This window comes from Humulus lupulus, chromosome 8 (assembly GCF_963169125.1).
Source record: "Humulus lupulus chromosome 8, drHumLupu1.1, whole genome shotgun sequence".
In the NCBI taxonomy this organism is placed as follows: domain Eukaryota; kingdom Viridiplantae; phylum Streptophyta; class Magnoliopsida; order Rosales; family Cannabaceae; genus Humulus; species Humulus lupulus.
The window spans coordinates 181,374,409-181,400,350 of NC_084800.1; the positions used below are offsets into that span (position 1 = coordinate 181,374,409).

The 25,942-nt window shown below is 39.4% G+C and overlaps 2 protein-coding genes across 2 annotated transcripts; both read right to left on the reverse strand.

The window, feature by feature from the left end:
- Positions 1-4,754: 4,754 nt before the first annotated feature.
- On the reverse strand, positions 4,755-7,418 carry LOC133798748 (transcription factor IIIA). The gene is made up of 6 exons (XM_062237212.1): positions 7,139-7,418; positions 6,804-6,944; positions 5,846-6,134; positions 5,481-5,716; positions 5,242-5,385; positions 4,755-5,152 (listed from the first exon to the last, which is right to left on the reverse strand). The coding sequence occupies exons 1-6, from the start codon at positions 7,259-7,261 to the stop codon at positions 4,985-4,987; spliced, it is 1,101 nt and encodes a 366-aa protein (XP_062093196.1). The 5' UTR covers positions 7,262-7,418; the 3' UTR covers positions 4,755-4,984.
- A 3,708-nt stretch (positions 7,419-11,126) lies between these two features.
- On the reverse strand, positions 11,127-13,198 carry LOC133798749 (syntaxin-22-like). The gene is made up of 7 exons (XM_062237213.1): positions 12,815-13,198; positions 12,616-12,715; positions 12,374-12,516; positions 12,010-12,084; positions 11,714-11,871; positions 11,530-11,630; positions 11,127-11,371 (listed from the first exon to the last, which is right to left on the reverse strand). Exons 1-7 carry the CDS (start codon positions 12,997-12,999, stop codon positions 11,306-11,308), a joined length of 828 nt encoding a protein of 275 aa, XP_062093197.1. The 5' UTR covers positions 13,000-13,198; the 3' UTR covers positions 11,127-11,305.
- Between the last annotated feature and the right edge of the window lie 12,744 nt (positions 13,199-25,942).

A 25,942-nucleotide genomic window follows, 5' to 3' on the forward strand; every position in this document is an offset into this window, starting at 1 on the left:
AGCTGCAAGGCCGCCTCGAGAGCTGCCATGGCTTCGCTCTGGCGGCGGTCCATCTCCGCCTGCCTTTCGCTTAGCTCCGCCCGCTGCCGTTCAATCTCCTGCTACTGCCGTGCCACAACTCCGGCACAGTATCCTGACTGGCTCTCAAATTAGCCAGCTCTTCTTGCAACGCGCCCAGGGTACTCTTCAGCGTTGCATCATCCATCTCTTCCTCCTCAAAGTCCAGATGTGGCTCATCTTCCGCCACGCTTGCAGGAGGAGGAGGAGGTGGCGGGTTTGACGGTGCAGCGGTGGCCGCCTGTCCAGTTTTCTTTGTAGCTTTCGCCATCGGTTTTTCTCAGCAATGATATTTCAAGCTCTCAATGAAAGCACCAGAATGTTGACCCATGATTTGGCCAACTGACACGGAGTCAGAATATGCTTGATATGAATGAATGCGTAGAGAAAAACGTAATGACAAAAGTAAATAAGACACAGTACTTTATAGTGGTTCGGCCCCAAAATCTGGTAATGACCTACGTCCACTTAGACTGATATTGATCTAAGGATCAAAGGAGTGATCAAAGAACAAGGGTTCAATGAGTTTCACTTACCTCTGAAGAACAATACAATATTGCTAGGAGAATTACTATAGTCTCTAATGATTCAAAAGCCAAAAGTCCCTTCCTTGAGCTATCTTTTGCTATTTATAGGCTCAAGGGGGATTACAAAAGATTGTTACAGATATTCTCTCCTAAATAATTGGATATCCAGGAGATTGTGTGAGATAAATTCGGGATTCACAAAGATCTTCTCATAAATGTTGTTTTGTATGTGGAACTATCGATCAGACTGGTCGCAGGTAAGACTGGTTCGCACTGCCTCTAATGTGTCTTCTGGTCGATACTCTAGCAGAACGTTTCCAGGTGTCAGCCACGTGTCCAGGGATCACTTGCCACGTCATCAATGCTAGTTTTTTGGATAACAAATAAAATGGGAAATTTCACGGGCCTAAATTCCATGATAATTTCGACCTAGGGTTGTTAATGGGCTATTATTTTATTGATTTTTTAATTAAATAAATGACCTTATTGAGTCTATAAAAGGAATGTTAATTGAGAAGTCAAAACATAAGTTCAGATTTCAGAAACACAAGTTTCTGATAGGTTTTAGATTCTCTCTAAACACAAATCATTTTCTAAGCCTTATTGTTCTTCTCTCTGTATCTATCTCATGTGTTGAGAATTGCCCGCCCTAGTCTAGGTGATTCTAAGAATACTTTGGAAGACTGTGAAGAAAATTGAAGATCAATTCAGTTTCTTGGTAATACCCTGCGACAGAAAGGATACAAAGGTTAGAGAAACTGAAGGAATGACTCATTCATTCCACTGCGTATAATGTAAGTATTCTTATCATTATTTCTCTATGAATTCAATTTTAGAAACATGTTCTAGGTTATCTCATATTAATTTGTTTAATATTAGATCTACATGAAAATAAATAAAGATCTTGTATAAGTTTTCCCAACATTTATCTCTCATTATTGGCCTATATAAGGATTCATGGCCTTGTTGTTTAAGATAAGAAAAATCCATTTTAAGGTATATAATTATATTAATTATATTAAGTTTATGGTTTTAGTTAAATGTTTTATATTCTTAGTGTGGTAGAGTTCGGGTATATTTGGTTCGGTGAAGTAATTGAGTTACTTGTCTCTGTTGTAGCTTGGGAGACAGACGTCGAAACCTCTTGAAGATAGCAAATCTGTTTTAAGGAAACTGTGTGATACACATGCCTTAGTTTTTATTTTGTTGCTATTATTGTTCTTTATAATTAATGTCTAGATTAATTATAATTGTTATTTATATTATAGTTATTTATATTGTGTTATTTATAATTATAATATTTATGTATCTTTAGTTTAGTAGATATACCATGTTTATTCAAGTATTATATCTAATTCTGTTATATTTCTCCCACAATTGATAAGAATAGTCGTAGTAGTTTCACTTGGATAAGATAGTTTGTAGTCTGTAATCTTAATATAATAAGTGATCCAAAACAGGGCTTGTACACTTGCCAACTTAAAATTTGGAGATAGAAATGATGATCATATATATGTGCAAAGAAAAACTATTGTGTTTTTGTTAAGAAGTAAACTGACAAATTATAGTTTCATATTTCTTCAGAAAGTCTTAGTTTTGATGCCTTTTGTGTATGTGAATATGTTCTCTGGAAATAGTAGCTGGTTTAAGTTTCAATAAAATTGTAATTGGTAAAATGATACATGAACTAATACTTTTTTTTTTTAAAAAAATTAACAAGTACAATAGAACACTTTTTCACTTTGACATATAGCTCCCATAAAAGACTATCAAAAGAAGGAAAACCACCATAATTGATTTCAGCTTTGGTTTATGGCTGCAATTGTTTAGATTCTTGCTTCTCCAAAAGCAACATTTATTGGCTGTGTTTCAGTTAGTTAAATGTATGAATGGTAACAAATAGTCCCACTGGACAATCTAGAGGACACTGCCGAATATATCCACCACAAAGAAGTTCATCATTTACATAAAGATTTCCAAATATGAATTCTGTCAAGAAATAAAGCACAAGTATATTGTTGAACAACTACTTAATGACACTTAAGTAGTTCTGTCAACTTAACAAGGAGTTCCATGTTTCTTGACTATCTCTCCCACTTTTAGATTATTTGCTTTTCTTTAATATACTAATGGAATTAAGTTGTAAATAGTTCTTTTTTGTATAGAGGGAAAAATAGTTGTTTCAAACTGCTTCTCTTTCTTATATAGTTTGGGAATGTATATATTATAGCAGCTAATAATTTTGTAGAGAAAAATACTTTCATATTTTTTGGTATCGTCCTCTTCTAGCTTAATTGCTCATTTTTGTATTCTATAGTTGCTTCTCTTTGTTCGATAGTTTTGGAATGAATATATTATAGCAACATAAAAGTTACAACTGTTGATGCAAATATACAACTACAATTTTTAATTTTGCATTTAATTAATATTTCTCTCCTGCTTTTTCAATTATGAATTTTGTTTTTTTTAAATACAATTAAAACTTAGTAAAAATGGTAGCACCCCACTAGTATTAAATTATATCTTTGGAAATTGGATTGTAATTTATTATTTAGTTTTCTTATTTTTAGTAATTTATTTATAATTGGTAGTAGTGTTTAATTATTGTTTTGGGCAAAGGTAGTAGTATTTAAATTGAGTTTTTTTTTAGACAAAAATATTTAAATTGAAGTTTATGAGAACAAAAGCACTTTGGAAAAAGATTTGGGAGATGAGAGTAGCACATTAAATCAAACACTTTATATGGAAATTGAGCCACTCGTGGCTCCCTACTAATTTTTCTTTGTTTTGCAGAAAGATTTGTGAGGATAAATGTTGTTCTAGGTGTTCTAGTGGTGCCTGTGAAGATGTCATTCATGCCGTGTGGAGATGCAAGCAAAGCATAAAATATTGGAAATTCACAAATTTTTTGAAAGAGATAAAGCTCTGTAAGGAAAGGGACCCTTTGTTTTTTATTGAACAGATGGCTAGGGTTCTTAACAGAGAAAATTTTGAGCAGTTTTCTGTCATTACATGGCAACTTTGGTATATTAGAAACAAGGGAATTAGAGGGGAGAGAGATCCTTTACCAAAGGAGATGATCGACTGGAGCTTGCAATTTTGGGACTCTTTTGTGAGAGCCAACGCAGGTTCTGAGGTGGGGAAGACCAAGAGGAAGGAGATCAAGTGGAAGCCGCCAGATCTCCATGTCGTCAAAATCAATGTTGATGTTGGCTTGTCTTCAACTAAGGACTGCTGGGGGTGTGCGGCGGTGGCTAGGAATCAGGAGGGACTGTTCGTGCGTGCTAGATCGAGGCTGGTGAGGCGTCCCTTAGCCCCTGTGGTCGCAGAACTGATGGCCATTAAAGACGGGCTGAGCTTGGGCATCGATTTGGGGGGGTCGGCTTTTATTATTGAAGCTGACTGTTTGAACGTTGTTTGTGCTGTGAACAGGGAGGAGATTTGGTGCAATGACAGTGAGGGTATCATTATGGAGATCAAGTTGCTGATGCAGAATTCTTTGTGTAAAGGAGTGGGTTTTGTGTGTAGAGAAGCAAATTTGCTTGCTCATTGTGTTGCCAAATACACCGCAAACTTGGGTGTGGAAGCTTGTTGGAGAGGGGTCCTTTCCCTTGCTGCTCATTCTGTCCTTGAGGCAGAGAGAGCCTCTCTTTGTTTGTAACAGGTTTTAGTTTCTGAGTTGGTTTGCTTGGAGTGCTGTTGCCCCGTCTGTTTTTTCAAAAAAAAAAAAAAAAAGAGTAAAAAATATAATAATTTAATTTTTTAGTTAAGTAATCATTTAAATTTAGTATAATAATAGATGAATTCCAACCATCTTAATTACATAATATAGAATTTAGAGATTTTTTCTTAAATATATTTATTTTGTGTTTTTTACTTTTTTAAGATTCCTAAAATTTTCAAAAATCGTGTCCTAATAAAAATCTTAGAAAGAAAAAAAAATTATTGACCATAAAGAATAAATTTTTAGTAAAATAAATTATTTTCTGTAAAGATCTCTAGATTTTAATTACAATATGATTGTTTTAATTTCTTAAACTTTTTTTATATACGACCCTCAGTTTTGGACAGTTCAAGCCACCTAAACAGAGGATCAAAACGGCCAGTTTTCAATTAATAAGATGATTATTTATCCAAAGCCAATAGTTACCAACTGCCTAGAAAAATAAATGGGAAAACGCATGTTTATGCCTTTCTAAGAAATAATAACAATAATAAGAGGAAGATCATCATCTTACAAATACTGTCCCTAGCAAATCCACTACTACTGCTACACACTGACTGACTTAGAACTATTGACACGTATACTTTCATAATTAACAACTGATTAGAAAAAACGCTATACATATTTCTATATATTTGGACGAACCACCAAAAACCACATCCTATTTATTTTTCATTCATTCTCCTCCGCAAGTGAAACTGTCTAAGCACTCAAATGAGCCATCCAAGTCATTTCGTGGAGTGATCCTCTTCCTTACCAGCAAATCCACAAGACTTGGGTACTTCCTCTTCCGCCCACCTCTCGGCCTCGATCGAAACTGCTCATCAGCCTCTTCGAAATCCCCCTGAGAAATCCAAACCAAATTTATATACCCAATAAAAAAATTTATAGACAAAAGTGTTAAGTGTTTACTAATCCAAGCACAAAACTCACATGTGCGTAAATGTGGCAACTCCTCTTCTCGTGGTTATCTCTGACGTGCTTGTAAGCAAATCTCTCGCCACAACCAGAAAAGCCACAGACATAAGGCTTCTTATTGAAATGCACAGCCTTCATATGTTGATTAAGATTTGATTTCTGTAAATGTATAGTTATCTCGTAAGCAAAAATTCTAAACAACAATTTAATACCTTCCCAAGTCAAAACATTTGATGGCAAAGAGTGATTCTTACAGTGGAGAATGTGTGAAGACAACCCTTATAAAGGCACTTAATGCTTTCAACTGAAACCTTTCCTTCATGTGAACGGAGGTGCCTTTTCATGTTCTTTTTGAGATGTTTAGACCCACATACTTCGCAGGTTATGTGTTGGTGGCACAATTGAATATGATCCCTGAGGCATTGTTCATTAGTAAATATTTTCATGCAGCCTGGTTCAACACATAACGCCTCAATTGACTCCAACTTAACTGCAACATGAAGAAAATCGATAAGAATATGAATTTGCAACTCATAAAAAAGAGGTCAAAACTCTACAAATTAAACATAACCAGTCCATAAGTCCGCTTATGAAAAAAAACTGGAATAATGCAACTTACCGTGGGATTGCTCGTGCTTACGTAGCCTCGATGGATATGCAAATGCTTTCCCACAACCAACTTCTTGGCACACATGCTGCTTCTCGCGTTCAGTGCTAGTGGAGGGCCGATCCTCATTATGCTTTTCTCTAACATGTCTCTTCACGTTGGCTTGGATAGAAAATTCAATTTTGCAGTTCTCAATTGGGCACTTGAATAGTTTTCCTTTGTGTATGAGAAGATGGCGAGTCAAGTGATCCTTTCTTCTGTAACTGGAACGACAATCATCCACAGAACATACATGCGGCCTCTGTTATAAAATTACAACACCAAAAACTGTTAAAACAAATGAACTTGTTAACATGAATATTATCAGAGGTTAACATAAAAATGTACACAAATCAAACCTCAAACTGAATGTAGCGTGATCGAGGTCCACTTGAAGGAGCTTCTCAGGAGGTCACCCAACCTGATACTGGTCCATTCAAGTCGGAACCATCTGCATTTTGGAGTTCATTCTGTGGGATCCAATGCTTCACACCGAAAATTATGTAGGTTTGTTTTCAAAAATATTGGTCCCTGCCCAAAGCTATCAATCATAAATTGATTAAAAAAACATAAGAAAGGTAGTGATTTCCATTTAGCCAACTACCCATGACAAAAAGAAAAAAGACAAGGATATCAATATCAATTCAGAGAAAAATTCATAATTTGGACACGTTAAAAAACCATTATCCCAAATTCCACATTAGAAGCTGCAACCGATTAAGAGTGATAGTATGTAGACAACAAGATTCCTCATAAAAATTACAAGCTCGACAAGTGGAAAAGGCCCATAATATTATCATAAGACAAATCTATTGCATGAACAATCAAAACCTGGCAACATAAAGAGGAAAAATTATAGAAATCAAGGAGAACCAAAACGCAATTACTCATTCGAGAATAAATGATAAAAGAATATGCAAATAGCAAGTACCTCAAGAGAATGGCTTTGCATATGTTGTTTCAAATAAGCAGCTTTCTTGAAAGTAAGACCACATTCTTCACAAGTGTTTTTTGATTCTTCTACTCCCTCGGTAGAACTTTCTCCCTCGGCCTTCACCTTGTCCAACTCCTCCTATATAATTAAAAAAAAAAAAAAAACACACACACACACACACACACAAACCCAAGTTCAAAATTTGAAATTCCAGCCTCAATTTACTATAGAATACAGAATCTACTTAAGCCCCAAAACTGAGACAAACCCTAATTCAATTCAACAATAGGTTAAGAATGAAAGGAAAGCAAAGTGAGGAGGAAGATACAGACCTTGTGGTGAGTGAGGATGTGAGAGGAGATGAGAGTTTTCTTGGATCTGCAAATCCCACAGTAGTCACAGAAATACCTCCTTATGTCCCTAAAAATGGGTCTCTCTTCTCCTGCTTCTACCATCTCAGGCTGATGAAAACAAGAACAGTGGAAAGTAACACAATTAAATAGATCAAAATCCACAATTCGATAACCCAGTTGTTGATGGTCGAAGAAGAAGAAGAAGGAAAGGAATTTGTGGAGATAGTTAGGGATAGGGCTTTTTGGGAGACCTAAACTTGGAATGAAAACTCGTTTGTGTGCTTATACCACCATTAAAAATAATATTAACATTTTGGCCCTTTTATTTTAGCTAAATATTGTTTAGACCTTCCATTTTTAAAAAAATGAAAAATTGCACCTTTTATTTTGTCAAAAATTGCACCGAATTCCACGGTCACAACCAAAACTAGGAATACTCATGGCATATAATCCAACTTTTTGTCAGCCAATATAATCTAATTAAAGGTTCGGCCTTGTAAATAAGCATCAAATCCAATTTAATTTTTCAAAATCCAATTTAATTATAATTAGAATGGAATGGTTTTTAATCAATTTTTTTATTTCTTAACTTATTTTAATATTAAAAAAATTAACAAATAAAAAATTATAAAAAAAATCATACAAAAAACTAATGATATTTAGTAATATTGCTATTAAGACCTTAAAATTATCAAATTAAGTCATTAGCATGATGAATTTATAACTAAAATATTAAGTTTACAACACAACTTTTAAAATTTAAAACTAATAAGTCTCAAACCAATAATTAAAGTATTAATATATCATAAAAACAACAACATAAATATCTCAAAAGTGTTAATTTAGTATCAAAACAACAACATATACTAAATAACAACCAATATAAACTAACATAATTAAATATATTTATATTTAATATAATATTTTTTTTGTAATAAAGGTTTGATTGGATCGGTTTCTAATTAATTTTTCAAAATGTTATCCGACAACCAATCCAATCCAAATAACATCCAACTTTTCAAATCCAACTGAATCTAATATTTTGTAATTTGATTGATTCCGGATAATTGGATTGGTTCGAATCCTGAGCACCTCTACCCAAAACCACATGCGTCCAAGCTTCTAACTCAACCTTCAATTTCGTGCAAATTCTTCAAACCATTTTTCTTGAAAAAGTTGTTTCTGTTTTAGTTTTTCTCTATTAAGGTAGATGGACATTGATTTTACCATGGGATCGTTCATCTTCATAGTCTGTTTGAATTGTAACCATTGTTTTTAATTGGGTTGGAACTATTAACTTTTAGGAATTCATTAAAGGGAATTTGTCAAAAATATGGCTTTTATACTATTAATGTGCAAAAATATGAAAATTATATTTTTCTTAATTTGTATGGGAAAATTTATTAAAGAAAAAATTAAAGTATGGAAAATACAATTAGTAACTAACTAAAATATGGAAATGCCATATTTTTTATCATAGTTGTATTTTCTTTGATTTTGAAAGTAATTTTATTTTATTTTTTCAATTTTTTCCCTTCAATTTTTAATTATATTTTTAGTTATTTTTCTTTTCTTTTTTTTTCTTTTTTTTTTTCTTCCATTTTTTCTTTTTTCTTTTTTTTTTTCTACCATTTTTTCCCAAAATCTTTTTTATTTCTTTTCATTTTTCCATTCTTATTCTTCTTCTTCTCATTTTTATTCATTTATCTATATTTTTCTTTCAATTGTATTATTTTGTTTTTGTTCATATTTTTTCAGTTTTCTTTCCTTTTTTTTTCCTTCTATTTTTTTCTTCATTTTTGTATTTATTATTTTCTCCTTCTGTTCTTTTTTCTTTTTTCACAAATATGAGTTTTTTTTCTTCTTCCATTTTTTATACCAATTTTTTCATTCATATTTTTTTTCTTCTTCTTATTTTCATTTTTGTTCATTCATCTATTTTTTTTCCTTCATCATTTCTTTTATTTATTTTTTCATATTTTTTTAGTTTTTTTTCTTCATTTTTTGTACTTATTCTTTTCTCATTCAATTTTTTTTCCTTTTTTTCACACATATTTTAACATTACATAATTATTTTACTATTTTTATTTATTATATTTTATTATTGTAATTTTTTATAGTTTTTTCTACTATATATAAAAAAATTCAAATCAATTTTTTCAGCATTTTTTTTACTGTAACCATATAGGAACACCAAAATTTGGAAAGAAAGCTAATAAAAATAAGAAAATGTGAACGGGTAACCAGTTACTCTGATAGGAGCATTCAAATCTAGAAAAAAAAAATTATATGAAGAAGATGGGAGAGAGGAAAAAGGGGCGGATCTGATTTTTTTTTTTATCTTCTGACTTGTGGTAACTGGTTACCAACCTGTTCTTTGTGTGTATATTTATGGAGGTAACTAGTTACTTTCATGTTCTGTTGTGTGTGTATATTTCTAGGTTCTTTATGGTAACTGGTTACATATGTTACTAAAATCATAGTTATTTCTTATTCTTTTTTTAATGAAGTGTTCTTCCTCTTTTTCCTCCAAATTTGATATTTCTTTTCAAATTTAATATGAGTAACCTGTAACCTATCACCCCTCGTATTGCAACTGGTTACCTTGCTTATGCCTGAAAGTTACTCCTCTTAGGATAATTGGTTACCCATCCTGGTACATGTTATTTAACCTAACTCTAGAATTTTTTTTACATAACTGTCAAAAAGCAATCAAGTAACTGGTTACCTTACCTAGTATTTGAAAAAAGAAACGTAAAATCTAAAACAAAAATGTTTATAATAAATAAAAAATAATTTTAAACACAATTCATATTACAAAAAAATAGCAAAACAACCAAAGAGAATCTCATATAAAATGTAATTTCATCTTCATTAAAATGCTTGGTCACAATACTTTCCATTATGGGCCTAAGAAACATTCCATGTTCAAGAGTAAACTAGTAGAAATCTACTTAAAAAAAACATAAAATATTAATTTTCACTAAAAAAAATTACGTTTTTATAGTCAAACATTTTTTTTCAATTTTACAATTTTAAGGAAATTTTTACATTCTTACGGTTTTGTCTTTTTTCTATTGTGTTGTTTTCAAGTTGTTTTCACGTTGTTTTTATGATTTTTTAAGTTGATGTCTTTGTTGTTATGATATATATATATATATTATTTTTGTTATTTTTTAGTTTTTTTTGTTGGTTCCAGTGAGTTGTTTTCAAGTTGTTTTTTAATTGTTTAAAAAAAACGTATTTTCATAATTATAAAACTTTGAAAACTTGAGTGCATATTTTTTTTTTTTAAAATATGAACCCTAAAAAAGTAAAAATAAAAAAAATATGTATATTTAAGAAAAAATCTCAAAAAAAAAAGTATATGTTGATTTGAAACTCGGTACTCTCGCGATTATCTTTTGAAAGTTACGAATTTCTCAAAAAAAGAAATCCACTTTAATATGTATTTATCTCATTTTTATACATTATTTGAAAATATACAAGTATAGTAACTACATATTTTTTATATTTTGAGTGTCGAGTCCTTTTGTTGGTCTTAGTATGTCTTTCGTTGGTCTTAGTATGTGTTTATGTTAGTAGTACTCCCCCAAAATAGTGTCCTTAATTTATTTTGAGCAATGATGAATACTAACATATTTTTAGTATAATAATTTTATTTAAAATATATTAATTTAGTGTTAGTCAGCATAATAATTTACACTTTGTGAAAATATTTTATTTATTGTCAGTCAGCATAATAATTTTTTTTCCTGTGGCAAAAATATTAATACACACACTCTTGCTCACTCGTTGCTAAGTATGAGTTTTGTATCATTTCTTAGATTTGCAAAGTTTATCAGTTTTAATTAAAGAATTTCATTTGATATGTCAAGGTTCCTCCAATGCAAAGACATAGTTTCGCTCCACTATCAGAATACCAATCAACAATATAATATAATACTTGTATATGAACAATAAGAGATGCAATGAATATCATATAAATTCAATCAAATTTCAGAGCTTTTTAATCTTTTCTCTTAAACAAAAATATTTAGAGGTATAATATACAAGTGATCATCTGTAACTTCTGCGAGGGTACCTCAAACCTAAACCAAACTTGCAGCCTCTTCTTCCGGAGCTTCAATTCAAATTGGCTGTGGCTCAAGCAACCACGATTATAATCACAATCAGAAGAATGATTCCAAAAATCAGCAAAAGCAAACATGTCTGCAAAAATGGAGTGTTAGTTAATATATATTGCCAGCTCTTTCCTACAAAACATCTTACAAACACTATGAACATCTTAACTCTATATTGGTTAAACAAATATGATATGCACATTTCAGAAAGAGCTACATGACAAAGAAAGATCCAAACTTTTTTACCAGAGAAGAACTAGATTTCTGGAGCTTGGATGCTTTTGCAAGTTGATGAGTAGCTTGTGAAGTTGCAGCATGGGAATTGGCAATGTTGGAGCCAATATCGTCTGAGAAGATGGAATTTTCAATGTTAATAGGAATGAATCTTTAAGAAAAAAATGTTCATAGAATAGAAGGGCATTAGTATTACCAATTATTACTCCTTGATCATGGACTAGAACAGCTAGATCTTTGAAAATCTCATTCACTTCGCCGATCTGATGCTGAATTTCTTGAATCCCTTGTTCCCTTTCTTCAATAATGGCTTCATTGAATACAATTTCATTATCCAACAATAACACTTCGTTTCTGCATTCAACAAACAGATTGATTGAAATTTGAAAACCCATCATTGAGAATTAGTGAGACAAGACAATGCTCATCTTTCTGTCCATGAAAAGAAAACTGAATCAATGATACAAAAGCCATCGTTGCTTCCTTGCTTACCTTTTGGATTCAAAAAGAAGACTCTGCTCTTCATGATTTGTGTTATAAGAAATCTCTGGTTCATTAACCGAATAACTGCAATCGATAAATATACAGTAAGAACCCCATGTTGACAAATTATTACATACTCGCAAATTCAAATATTTGATAAATTACATACTCGCAAATTCAAATATTTGATAATAAATCATTATAACTTTAACACAATGAGAGTATATTATATTTTTTAGTTATAACTGACCAAATTTTGGGATTAGAATTTTGTATGATTATTCCACACTAGAGTATCAATTCATCATGAAGGTTGTATAAACATTTAATCTTAATAATAATGATGAAGAAGAAAGAATGAAGAAAATGTGACCTTGTTGATACAAATGGTTGTTTGGGAAGAGAAGGAGCATAGGTTGTTTCCCTTTCAGCTGCAAGTCTCTGAGCCTTCTGAAATTCTTTCAGAACTGACTGAAAATCCTTAGCTAGCTTGGCATCCGCAATTTTCTTGGCAGTCTGCAATTTATTAACAAAAAAAAAAAAATCAAAATCAAAGGAGAAAGAGGAGAGATTAAAGACTTTCCATGAATTAAAAATAATAATAATAAGACTCACAGTAATTTGATTATTATGTTGGTGATCGGCTTCACTGGCTTGCCTGAGTTTGGATGAAGTCTCCTTCACCAATTGTGCGATATGGTTCCTTGTTTTGTGTCTGTTTTTTTTAAAAAAAAAAATCAACAAAAATTGAGAAATCAGAAGATGATGATGATGAAGATTGTATAGATTAATAAAGAGGGAAGGGTTAGTTTACAGTTTTTCTCGAAGTTGAAGAGTGTCTTTGGGGGTGCCAAGGGAGTTGACGAGGCGGAAGAAGGAAGAGACGGCGGTGTTGATTTGGAAAATCCCCGAAGCCAAAGCCTGAGATGGGTCTTGGCGTTGGGACCTGGCGCTGGCGGTGGCGCTGGCGGAGCCTGCCTCGAGATCTTGGAAGCTCATTCCTTATTTTTGTTTTGTTTTTTCTCCAAAACAATTGAGTTAGTTTTGGTTGGATTTGGAAGAAATTTCGTAGAGAGAAGAAAGGAATTGAATTAAATTAATAAAACTTGGAAGGAAGGAGAAGATGTAGGAGAGGGTGGGTTGCGGGGTATGGTCTCTCAGCGTCAGCCTCACCACAAAGTCAAACGATGCAAGAAACTGATGAAGTGGGACCCACTCCACCAGGGTTGGTTGGTACGGTGCTGCCTTCCCTCTTTCCCTCTCCTTCTCATACAAACAAAATTGTAGCTTCCTAATATGCTCTTTCCTGTCTAATCTAAAGATATTCAATCACATCTACCAACTAAATTTTACATATCTAATAAATTTAAATTCGAATTTGAATTTGAATTTCTTTTTAGTAACTTGATTAAAAATAAATATTATTAAGGATTTTTTAAATTTGTTTTATTCGTGAAAAAAAATTCATAATTTCTTATGTTCTGTAAAACTAAGAGGGGTAAATACTATTTTGGCATTTGTGTTTTTGTAAAAATTACCAATTAGATTTTGTATTTTGTTAAATGATAATTTAGATTCTGCGTTTTGCAAAATAAAAAAAAAAGCTCTGGTCTAGATTTTGGTCAAACTTTTTTAAATATGACTAAAATACATTTATATTTTATTTATTAATGAATTATTTAAAAAATTAAAAAAAAATATTAAATAAAAAATCTTATAAATTGATTTTTAAATAAAAATAATTAAAATATAAATATTTTGAATTTCAAAAATAGAATTAAGATATAAATAATCAAAATCTTTCTTAAATAAAAAATCAAACCTAAAATCTAATTATTTTCTCAACCGAAAAAAAAACCTAAAACTAATAAACCCTAAATTTATTCACCATCTTCTTCTTCTTCTTAATTGACTCCTCCATGTTTCTTGCTTGCAGGTACTTCGGTAGCTTGGTTGCAGAGCAACAATGAAGGCGCATGAAGATCTGAAGTCGACGAGGTGGCTATTTGAGGTTCTGTGCTTCGTCAGCTTGGTTGCAGAGCAACAATGGAGGCATGTAGTTTGGGGCTTGCAGACGAAGGCCTTCGATTGCAGACGAACCCAGCCTCTTTGCAAGCTTGAAGACGCAAACTCAGTCTTTCCTTTCCGCCCTTTCTTCTTCTTCTTCTTCTTCTTCTTCTTCTTTCCAGGATGCTGGGACGTTGGAGACTGGTGCAACCAGCGCCGGGCGGAGGTTAGGTTCAGCAAGTGGGTTTGGTGCGACGAGCCTGGCTCAGCAGGATCTGGTGTGACGAGGTTGGGTCCATGGGTGTAACGCCTTGGTTAGCCAAGACCTTCACACTGTGTACTTTAAATAGTGCTTAACTCGCTAAACGAGTCATTAGGCTATAAACGTGCATCTAGGTGTTATTAATCGGCCAGGGTTAAAATCTCGGTAAAAAAGAATTAATATATTTTACTAAAGACATTAAATTGTACATGGGATCCCATAAAAGTGTTTACAAAGTTGTTTACAATCCAAAATGGTCATTACAACTCAAAAGTTACATTCCGCCGACATAAGCGGCAAAAATAGGGTTAAACCCTGGTTCCCGTGAGAAACACCTTGGCCGTGGTGGTCAAGTAGCCACATATGTACACATCGCCACCTAAGCTCTCTACTCAAGGTTGGGTGAGCTTTTCTTTCCCTTTACCTGCACCACATAGCACCCGTGAGCCAAGGTTCAACAAGAAAACTTAATACTGCATGTATACAATATAAATAAATGATCATGTAATCATTTTGGGGTCTAGTGCCCTGGATTGATGACTAATAAATCGTTCTGGGGACTAGTGCCCTAAATAGATGACTAGTAAGTCATTCTGGGTCCTGCGCCCTGAACAAATGACTAATAAGTCTCTCCAGGGTCCTGTATCCTGAACAGATGACTAATAAGTCTCTCTGGGGACCTGCACCCTAAGCCATGTGACATTTCAGTCACCTGAGCCTTTTTGGCCCTGGCTTTGAGTAACTAGCCTTAGACTAGCCAAACGCTTTAGTTTTCTTCGACCAATAGGTCGGTTAAGCATTTAATGCTCATGTTGATTAGATATAATCATTTCGGCATGCGTTAAACACGCTAATGTCGCTCTTGACTCATAAGCCAATACCATACGACCAACACTCAGTACTACTGTCGATCATGACTGATAAGTCAAAGCTTCGCGACCAGTACTAAACACCATTGTCGTTTCTGACTAATAAGTCAGTGCCATTCATAAGTAAGCAAAGCCAACAGACATTTACAATGCAACAAATGTCCATAATATAGAGCACTCAACTCTTGGGGTTTTATGCCCTAATTAAAACCCAAATTCTTTGTAATCTCATTTTATTATCAATAAAAGAATAGAAATCATTTTTTAACTTGGTCAATCACTTTGCTCACATGTTTTATTTTCATGATTATTTGTTTAATATAAACTTCTATTAAATCCCGAGCATATAGCTAATCTTATTTATAGTGATGTAATCACAGTGGAATATAAATATGATTATATGTTCAAAATAAGTTAGTCCTAAGATTAGTCAGTGCACCGGATTTACACTGACTTACCAATCTACGATATGATCTACTTACACATTACAGTGTTATGTTCTTTCCAGAACATTAGCAAAGTAGATAAGATCGGATGTATTTGTTACATCAGACAGGACCGATATTGACAGTTGATAAGATAAGTAAACATACTGTTATTATCTATTCTAGTCATATCTTATAGTTGACCATAGATCAATTCAATCTCAATTCTGAGTGGTTAGTATTCTAACTGATTGTATTATTTGAGTTCTTTGACTTGTTCGTTACCAGTTTACTGTAACGACCCAAATTTCCTAATAAGGTTTAGGACCTTGATAATTGATTTATTATGCTATTATATGATTATATGCATGGTTATGTGGGTCATATTATTATATGATGATAAAGGCATGTATGGGGTTATACTATATTGTGAGGGTATTTTGGTAACTTGGCTCATTGAGAGCGTAATTGCATACTTGTGTGTATATTGGTAGGCTAATGTTGAGACCACATTATTATGTGGATATGTTTGCAGCTTGTGACTCGAGGCGATCCTAACAAGCGGTTTAGCGGGAAAGTCACAGCGGGGATTTATACCCGGCACGGGGTGAGCCTGGGGATGTATCTGGGAATTTGGAGAATATATTGGAGACGATTTGATATTGAGAAATATAATTGGTGATTAGTTGGGTATCGGAAAGTAAGCGGTAAATATTAAAGACACTAAAGGAATTAGCGGGAATTGGGAGTAATGACCAAAATGCCCCTAGAGTGATTTAAAGGTTTAGTTATTATTGGGAGGGCAAGGTGGTCATTTGGCTTTGTTGACGCGGTTCTTCGCCAACAGGTAATTAAGAGAAGAAGAGAAATGGATTAGTGCTGAAAGTAGAACCGACACAGATGAAATCTTAGAGAATGAACTAGGTGACTCAAGACACGTTTTTAAGTGGTTCAAAGGTTAAAATCTTTCTACTCCACTAGTCAATATTATTGATATATTCTGGATTTTTGGTTACAAGGTGTATATCTCTTCTGAGACTATTTTTTCCAACCCTTATCAACTCCCAGGGTCTCCATATTTATAGGAGAAGGCACCTGGAAGTTGGTAAGGAGGTCATCCCGTGACCTTCTTATTTGTCATATCAACTCTGTGACATTCATGATTAATTCCTAAACCTGACACATGAGTATGGTCAAATCGATAGATAAGGAGATATTGGGTCGCACGGCCCAACCCAGCCGTGGGTGTCTAAATACGCACGTTCCTACTGCGTGTCCGAGAAGTCAGGGAGATATCGGACACGTGATGTCAGATATAGGCACGTTTATCTTGCGTGTGTTGACTTTACAAAGGGTCAGAGATCTATGAGAAGCAGCTCGTACCACAAGCTGCTTCCCTGACCCGACCTTCGGCCTCAAGGATTCCTTCCCCCAGTCTTGGGCAGCCTTGGAGAGTTCTTGAGGATACCTCGAGCTAAGGGGGTACGGCCTGGAAAACAGGATCTCCGACCTGGGGAAGTTTACGGACTAACCTTGATTAGTCCGAGGCTCGACCTGCTAATCAACCTGTGGGAAAACCAGGGCGTACATCTGCCCCCCAAGCTCCTGCTCGTGGTATATGACGTCATATATAGAAGACCACAGTAGGGGATTTTAGACTTCCCCACAACCCTTCACATTCCACTTTTTGTGCAGGCGTCTGATACGTGGAACGCCATGGGTGGTGACGGTACATTTTACGAGAACCGCACTTAATGGCCTAGTCTAAGCCCAGCCGTCGTTTCGTATTTCGAGTGGAAGGCCTCGGATCCCTCACTAGGGTCATCCAAGAGCCTTCTACACGTGATCCTTCACGTATATAAAAATGGGGTGGCCACCCTACGCACGGGCCACCCCTTCATTCAAAATTTCCCAAATTTCTTTCCTTCTTCCCTCTCTAACTTTCAGAAAAATGAAACCCTCGCCTTTGTTGCTGCCATTTTCATTGTTCAAGAAGCTTAGGCGCACGAGTTTCTCCGAAGCTTTGGAAGCTATCTCACCGACGAAGCTCCTATCAACGCAGCATTTTCTTCGACCTTCCAGCCATATACTGTAAGTTTCTTGACCCTGTTCATTTTGAAAACATGCTACTGTAGCCTAGGTAAAAAATTTACTGTAGCCGCATGCAAGGGTTTTCTAGGTTGCGTGGATAAGGAGGGTGACAACCCTCTTTAGGCTAGGACATACTTGTTGTAGGAAATCGCCTTAGAGCCTGGGTTTCAGGATGCATTTTCTGGGACATTTTCTGGGTAGGAGTTTTGGGAATTTTGGGTGCAAAACCGGGTAGCTTAGGGAACACTTCTCATGGGCGGTTTTGCAATTCCTGCCTACTGAAACTTTCCTCCCAAGGCAAATTTTACTCTGAACCTCCTGACACGCGAATTCCGAGTAATCTGGGATCTGTTGGGAGTATACGCGCGTGTTCACTGAACCGCGTGGTTCCACTTTCCACGAGCTGGGCTTTCCTCAGCTCGTGCAAATAATAATTATTCTTCCTCCCGCTTGGGTCGCCTTTTCTAAAATGTTTTCTTGTGTTCACTAGGCGACCAGATGGCTCCAAAAAAGAACCTCCCTCAGAAGAACGTTGGAAGCTCGGCCTCTCGGCAGGAGAAGGGAAAGGCGGTGATGCCCAGCTCGCCGATCCCCCACTTTGGGCCGGCCGTGGAGAAACAAGTCGAGGTGGCCCCCGACGCATTCTTTGAGGTGGAGAGAATCGTCTCAAAGGTAACCGATCAGGTGAAGATCAACAAACTCTTCCTCACCCACAAGATCCCACTGGGAAAGCCTCAGTCATAGCCCGACCTGCCGCAGAGGGCGAGCGGAGCTGCACGCCGCTAGATGAATCGTTTGCGGCCTGGAGTGGTGAACACTTCAAGGTAGGGGCCTTCCTCCCCCTGGATCAGTACTTCCCTGATTTCCTGAACTACGTGGGGTTGGCCCCTTTTCAGCTCCCCCCCCCCCCCCCCCCAACTCCTACCGTCTGCTAGCAGGATTGAGGTACTTGTTCAAGAAGCAGGAGTGGGAGGTCCCTACTCCTGCTGATATTTTATACTTCTTTTTCCTCAAAGCCAGCCCGGATCAGCGGGGGCGAGGTGACGAGTTTTACTATTTAACCCGTTTTCCTAATACGGCGGCGGTCATCGAGCTGCCAAGCCATCCAAATGACTTCAAGGACCAGTTCTTCATGTCAACTGGGTTCCGGAACTGTGAGCACCACTACTTCAACCGTCCTCGTAAGTGAACCCTGACCTTAGCTCGCCTTTTAAGTGTTGTTTGATTTTAGCTCCTCCCGTATTCCATTCTGATTCCAGCCTTATCTTGCAGCCATCTACGCGAGGACTGAGAAGTCTGCGACCCTCGGGGGTCAATATGAAACACTGGCGGGCTTGCCCCCCAGTGAAAAGGACTATCGCGTGCTCGTGACGGACGAGACAATGGTGTTCTGCAAACTGATTTTTCCAAATCAGACTCTGAACCTGAAGAGGCCTCAGGGGCCGCCCCCAGCTCGCGCAAACAGACCTATCACCGTGGAGGAGGTCGCGGAAGAGGAGGACGAAACGGCTGAAGTTCCGCTCGTGAGGAATATGAAGAGGAACTTGGAGGTCGCCCAAGGGATGGACGAGGAGAGGATCCAATCCGGAGCAGCCGCAGGTCCTTCCGGCCAAGGTAACCCTTTCTTGCTTAGGAATGTAGATAGGGCCACTGCGGACCCCCAGCTGGTTAGGTTCAATCCTAGGCAGATCGTCCATCGCCACCGAAGGAACCTGGACCTGAACACACTCCTGCTCCATTGTGTTGACCGGCTTGTGCTGGATCACCAGGATAGTCGGCCTAGGGGTACCATAGTAGTAGATAACACCCTAGCTTTTAGGTCGATCATTTTTGAGGAGTATGGGACCAATTTACACACATGGCCATCACTCCAGAGAGGTATCTATGCTCCGGGGCTTAGACAGTATGTAGAAGAGTCTAGTCCCGAGTCAGAACCGGACCCAGAACATGCGCCTGTTCGGGAAATAATCGTCTTAGGTTCTTCCAGCTCTGGGGGTAGGGCTCCTCTAGTATTCGTATACTTTTTGCCTTTAACCTTTTACTTTTATTTCTGCCTGATTGCTAACTTGTAATAACCATGTTTTTTGTTTTCACAGAAGAGATGTCTCAGCCCGAGGATAGTCTGCGGGACATAGACTTCGGGGGGAGTCCCCCGGCAGGGCCAAGATTGAAAAGGCTCCGAGGGTCCAAGAGCACGGCTGGGGGCTCCACCAAATCTCCGGCAAAGGAGAAGGAAAAAACCCCCACCATCCCAGGTCGGGGGGAAATTCTTCTTGCTGGCGGAGCAGGACACATGCCCCCGCCGACCCAGCGATCTCCATCAGCCGCCCAGGACGTGGGAACGGAGGTCGTGACCCCGGCTGCAGTGGCCCCCGGCGTACGCATCACGGTCGACGCCCAGGATCTGAAGAAGATCCCAGAAGCCTTTCGGGGGATGGTGTACAAATCGGCGAGCTACGCTGTCAAACATTTCTACAAGTTCAAAGAGAAGGAGCTCCGGGCTATTGAGACACTGAGCCCGGTCCACGTAATAGAGTTATCGATGGATATGACTCTAACGGTAAGCTGCCCCATTCTTTTAAGGCTTTACCTCTCACACACACCGCCTTATCTTTCCACTTAGCCGATTTATCTCCCATTTCTCGCAGGGCATCGCTGCCGTACACCGAGGCATCGCCAGGACCAGAGCTCAGCTCGAGGAGATGAGGACTGGTCGCCAGGCCGCCCTTCAGGAGGCTCAAGTGGCGAAAGATGCACTGGCGACCTCGAAGGCCGAGTTAGAGAGGACCTGCTCGAAGGTCAAAGAGCTTGAGACATCCCTTGCCACCTCGCGAACTGACCTCGAGGCAGTGAAGACCGAGGCCCAGGTCGCCCAGGCCGCCCTTGAAGCTGAACGGGCCACCTCGGAACAGTCCATGCAGAAACTGTTCTATCGTTGATGGGCCCACAACCCGGAGGCTGACTTCTCCTTCATGCCGTCGGGTCTCTGGGCGCGCTTGTTGGTGAAGTTCCAAGCCTGCTTTGACAAAGAGGTGCCGCCTTCGGAGACTGGGGAAGCCTCTGGTGCGGCGGAGCAGAATGAGACCGCGACCTCCAAGGGGCCGACTGACGGGGCTTAGGGCGTTTTTTCTTCTCTTTATTTTGAAGTATTTTATGTAATCTTTAGCACGAGGTATTTTTTCCTCGAGACAATTTGCCTTGCAATTTTAACTTGTGTATTTCTTCATGCTTTCGGCTATAATACACATATTTTGTTGTTTGATAAACTTAGTTCGTGTTAATCGTTATTTATATCCCGAGCCCTTTAAGAAGAACCACGATCAATAAATTTAAGTTAACTTCTAAGTTTTATGACCCGGTTAAAACCAGGAGCTTATTTTGAAAACTTAGTTCGTGTCAAATTTTTATCCATATCTCGTGCTCTTTAAGGAGAACCACGATCAATAAATTTAAGTTAACTTCTAAGTTTTATGACCCGGTTAAAACCAGGAGCTTATTTTGAAAACTTAGTTCGTGTCAACTTTTTATCCATATCTCGTGCTCTTTAAGGAGAACCACGATCAATAAATTTAAGTTAACTTCTAAGTTTTATGACCCGGTTAAAACCAGGAGCTTATTTTGAAAACTTAGTTCGCGTCAACTTTTTATCCATATCTCGTGCTCTTTAAGAAGAACCACGATCAATAAAATTTAAGTTAACTTCTAAGTTTTATGACCCGGTTAAAACCAGGATAGGACTTAGTTCGCGTTAACCCTTATACTTTGATAAGAATCAACACCTAAGTTGTTAAGGAGACCTGGTTATATCCAGGTACCATATGCCCCCCCCCCCCCCCCCCCCCAAGTAACTGGGAAAGGGTCTTTCGTGGTTACTTTAAAATTACACTTGCAAAAAAAAGAAAAACTTGATTTTTATTAATACATAAAAAGTGGCCTTCCAGGCCTTACAAGTGGATCATTGATAATATTTCTTCAAGTGGATGGCGTTCCAAGTCCGTGGGACTGCCCCTCCATCAAGTCGAGCTAACTTACAAGTTCCTTCCTTGATGACTTCAATGACCTGGTATGGTCCTTCCCAGTTCGGTCCTAAGACTCCATCCTTGGGATCTTTTCCGGCCAGGAAAACTCTTCTTAGGACCAAGTCGCCAACGCTAAAGGTACGTTTTTTGACTTTAGCGTTGAAGTAGCGAGCGATCTTTTGCAGGTAATGGGCGAGTTGGAGTTGCGAATCCTCTCGCCTTTCATCGATAAGGTCTAGGGAATGGCATAGGAGCACGTGGTTCCTATCTTGGTCGTAGGACTGGACCCTATGCGACATAACTTTAATTTCCACGGGGAGGACTGCTTCATTCCCAAAGGTTAGGGAGAAAGGAGTGTGACCCGTAGGAGTTCGATGTGAGGTCCGGTATGCCCAAAGGACCTGGGGGAGCTGTTCTGGCCAGACCCCCTTTGCCTCATCTAGCCTCTTCTTGAGGCTCGCCTTTATAGTTTTGTTGACAGCCTCGACCTGGCCGTTTGCTTGAGGATAGGCCACAGAGGAGAAGCTTTTCACAATTCCGTGCCTTTCACAAAACTCAGTGAACAGGTCGCTGTCGAACTGAGTGCCATTGTCGGAGACAATCTTCTTCGGCAGGCCGAACTGACAGATGATGCTTTTAACCACAAAGTCGAGTACCTTCTTCGATGTTATTGTTGCCAACGGCTCTGCCTCGGCCCACTTAGTAAAGTACTCGATGGCTACCACGGCGTAGCGGATCCCGCCCTTTCCGGTAGGCAGGGCGCCTACTAAATCTATCCCCCAAACGGCGAATGGCCAAGGGGCTGAGATCATTTTCAGTTCGACTGGAGGAGCTCGGGCAACCGCAGCGAAGTGCTGGCACTTGTCGCACTTTTTCACATATGAAATCGAGTCTTTGGACAGAGTTGGCCAGTAATAACCTTGCCTGAGAACCTTCAAGGCCAGGCTTTGCCCCCCAGCATGGTCTCCGCAGAATCCTTCGTGAATGTCTTGCAAGATGGCCTGTGCCTCATCTGGATGAACGCACCGGAGGAGAGGTAGGGAGTGTCCACGTCGGTACAACACACCATCGACCAGCGTGTACCTCGGAGCTTGATACAAGACTCGCCGTGCATTGTTACGGTCTTCAGGCAGCTTGCCCTCGACGAGATACTCAAGGATAGGGGTCATCCAGGTCGGCCTGGCATCAATCATCTCGACCTCTGCCCGATTTCCCTCTATACTTGGTTCTTTTAAGAATTCTATTGGCACTAACCCCAGGGTTTCTGTCTCCCCCGAGGTGGCGAGTTTGGCGAGAGCGTCTGCGTTGGCGTTCTGTTCTCGAGGTATCTGTTCGATCGATCGTTGCTCAAATGCGGACAGCTCAGTTTTTACCTTCGCCAAATAGGCAGCCATCTTGCGTCCCCGCGCCTGATATTCGCCCAGAACCTGGTTTACCACGAGCTGGGAGTCACTGAAGCACTGGACGGAGCTCGCCTTTAACTCCTAAGCTACCCTTAGCCCAGCTAACAAAGCTTCGTACTCTGCCTCATTGTTGGATGCCTTGAACCCGAACCTTAGCGTCGAGTGGAACCTATGTCCCTCGGGGGATATTAGAATGATTCCAGCCCTGGAGCCGCTCTCGTTAGATGAACCATCAACGAAGATCTTCCACGACGAATGCGGCGAGGCGACTTGAAGTAGGCCTTCTGATGGATCCTCCTGGAATCCCGCGCACTCCGCCACGAAGTCAGCCAACGCCTGACTTTTTATTGCAGTTCGTGGAGTATAGAAGATCTCGAACTGACTGAGCTCGACCGCCCATTTTAACAAACGTCCCGATGCTTCAGGCTTTTGCAAAACCTGCCTTAGAGGCTGATCGGTCATGACGTGTATCGAGTAGGACTGGAAATACGGTATGAGCTTTCGCGAGGCTGTGATTAGGCAAAACGCCAGTTTTTCCATCAGTGGGTATCGTGACTCTGCTCCGAGGAGTCTCTTGCTGATGTAGTAGACTGGCTTTTGAACTTGGTACTCTTCTCGTACTAGCACGGTGCTAGCTGCATCCTCCGTGACGACCATGTAGAGGAAAAGAGGCTCTCCTGCCCTGGGCTTGGACAGCACGGGCGGTTCAGCCAGATGCGCCTTCAGATCGAGGAATGCGCTTTCGCACTCTACTGTCCACTCAAATTTCTTGTTTCCCCGGAGCACGTTGTAGAAGGGCAAACACTTGTCGGTCGATTTGGAAATGAACCGGTTGAGTGCTGCCACTCTTCCTGTGAGGCCTTGGACGTCTTTCCACGACCTGGGGGAAGGAAGCTCAAGCAGTGACCTGATTTTGTCGGGGTTTGCCACAATTCCTCGGGTATTGACTATGAACCCCAAGAATTTCCCTGATGCGACTCCGAACGTGCATTTCTGAGGATTGAGCCTCATGCCGTATTCCCGTAGTATTTTAAAACATTCTTCCAAGTCGGAAAACATGGTTGTCGGCAGTCTTTGACTTGACGAGCATGTCATCAACATACACTTCCATGTTCTTTCCGATTTGGTTCGCAAACATTCTGTTTACTAGCCTCTGGTAGGTAGCTCCGGCATTCTTCAGACCAAACGGCATGACCTTATAGCAATGAACATTCGTTGGGGTCATGAAGCTGGTATGCTCCTGGTCCGCCGGGTTCATCGCGATCTGATTGTAGCCTGAGTACGCGTCCATGAAGGACATGAGCTCGTGCCCCGCCGTAGCATCCACCAGCTGATCGATCCTAGGCAATGGAAAGCAATCCTTGGGGCAGGCTTTATTCAGGTCGGAGAAATCAATGCAAGTCCGCCATTTCCCGTTGGGCTTTGGAACTAGCACGGGGTTGGCGACCCAAATTGGAAATTTGGCTTCACGGATAAAGCCACACTTTTTGAGCCGGGCCACCTCTTCTTCTAGGGCTTCAGCTCGGGTTGTTCCTAAACGCCTCTGCTTTTGAGACTTGGCAGGAACGCTTTTATCCAGATGGAGCGTGTGCATGATGACACTCGGACTAATCCCCACCATGTCCTCGTGGGACCATGCGAATACGTCCAAGTTATTTCTCAGAAACGTAATCAGCTCCGCCTTTCTCTTGTCGCAGAGGTTCTTCCCAAGCTTAACCGTTCGTGACAGATTTTGTTTATCAATGTTCACTTCCTCGAGCTCCTCAATAGCCTGGAGGTCGGATCTGTCCTCGCCTACTCGGGGGTCAATGTCCTCACTCAAGGCGATCTTTTCCTCTTCGGGATTCTGAGGTTTTTCAATCTCAGGAGCCTCCAAGGGTCCCTGAGATTCCTCCTCGCCCTGAATGGCCATTGCCAGCTGCCCGGGTTTAGACTTTCCCTTCATGGAAATGTTGTAGCATTCCCTGGCAGCGAGCTGATCGCCCTTGATGGTGCAGATTCCTGTTGAAGTAGGGAAGTTCATGGCGAGGTGTCGAATGGAAGTGATGGCCTCGAAAGCTATGAGTGTAGGTCGGCCCAAAATGGCGTTGTAGGCAGCAGAGCAGTCAATGACCACGAACTCAAGTAGCTTGGAGACTGTCTGAGAATCTTCTCCTAGGGTGATCACCAGCTCTATCATCCCTATCGCTGCCGATCCTTCTCCCGAAAAACCATATAGCATCATGGAGGTCACCTTTAGCTCGGCGACGGTTAGACCCATCTTTTCTAATGTGGATCGGAATAGGAGGTTCACCGAGCTTCCGTTGTCCACCAACACTCTCCTCACTTTCCGGTTGGCGAGCTGGACTGCTATGACCAAGGGATCATTATGGGGGAATTGGACGTGACCTGCGTCTTCCTCCGTAAAAGTAATCAGTTGCTTCTCTAACCGCTGCTGTTTTGACTGGCGCTGCTCCGGGATGAACTCCGCTCCGTTGTGGGCCTTTAACTCATTCACATACCTCTTCTGGGCGCCTCTGCTCGTGCCAGCCATGTGCGGTCCTCCAGAGATGGTGGATATCTCTCCCTCGACCATGGGAGGAGGGACGTCCTGATCTACCCGAGGCCCGGGCTGACTGGCTGGGACTTCTGGAGCGGGTCGACCCGCTGGGACCCTGTTTCGTGAATATTGCGCGCAAGGGGCCTGCTCGGATGAGAGTCTCGATTTCATCTTTTAGATGCCTGCAATCGTCGGTATTGTGGCCGATGTCGTTATGGAAACAGCAGAACTTTGAAGTATCTCTCTTTCCCTTGTGGTGTTTCAATGGCTCCGGCCTCTTCCAAGGGACCCGAGCAGCGTTGGCTAGGAAGATGCTTTCCCTGGACT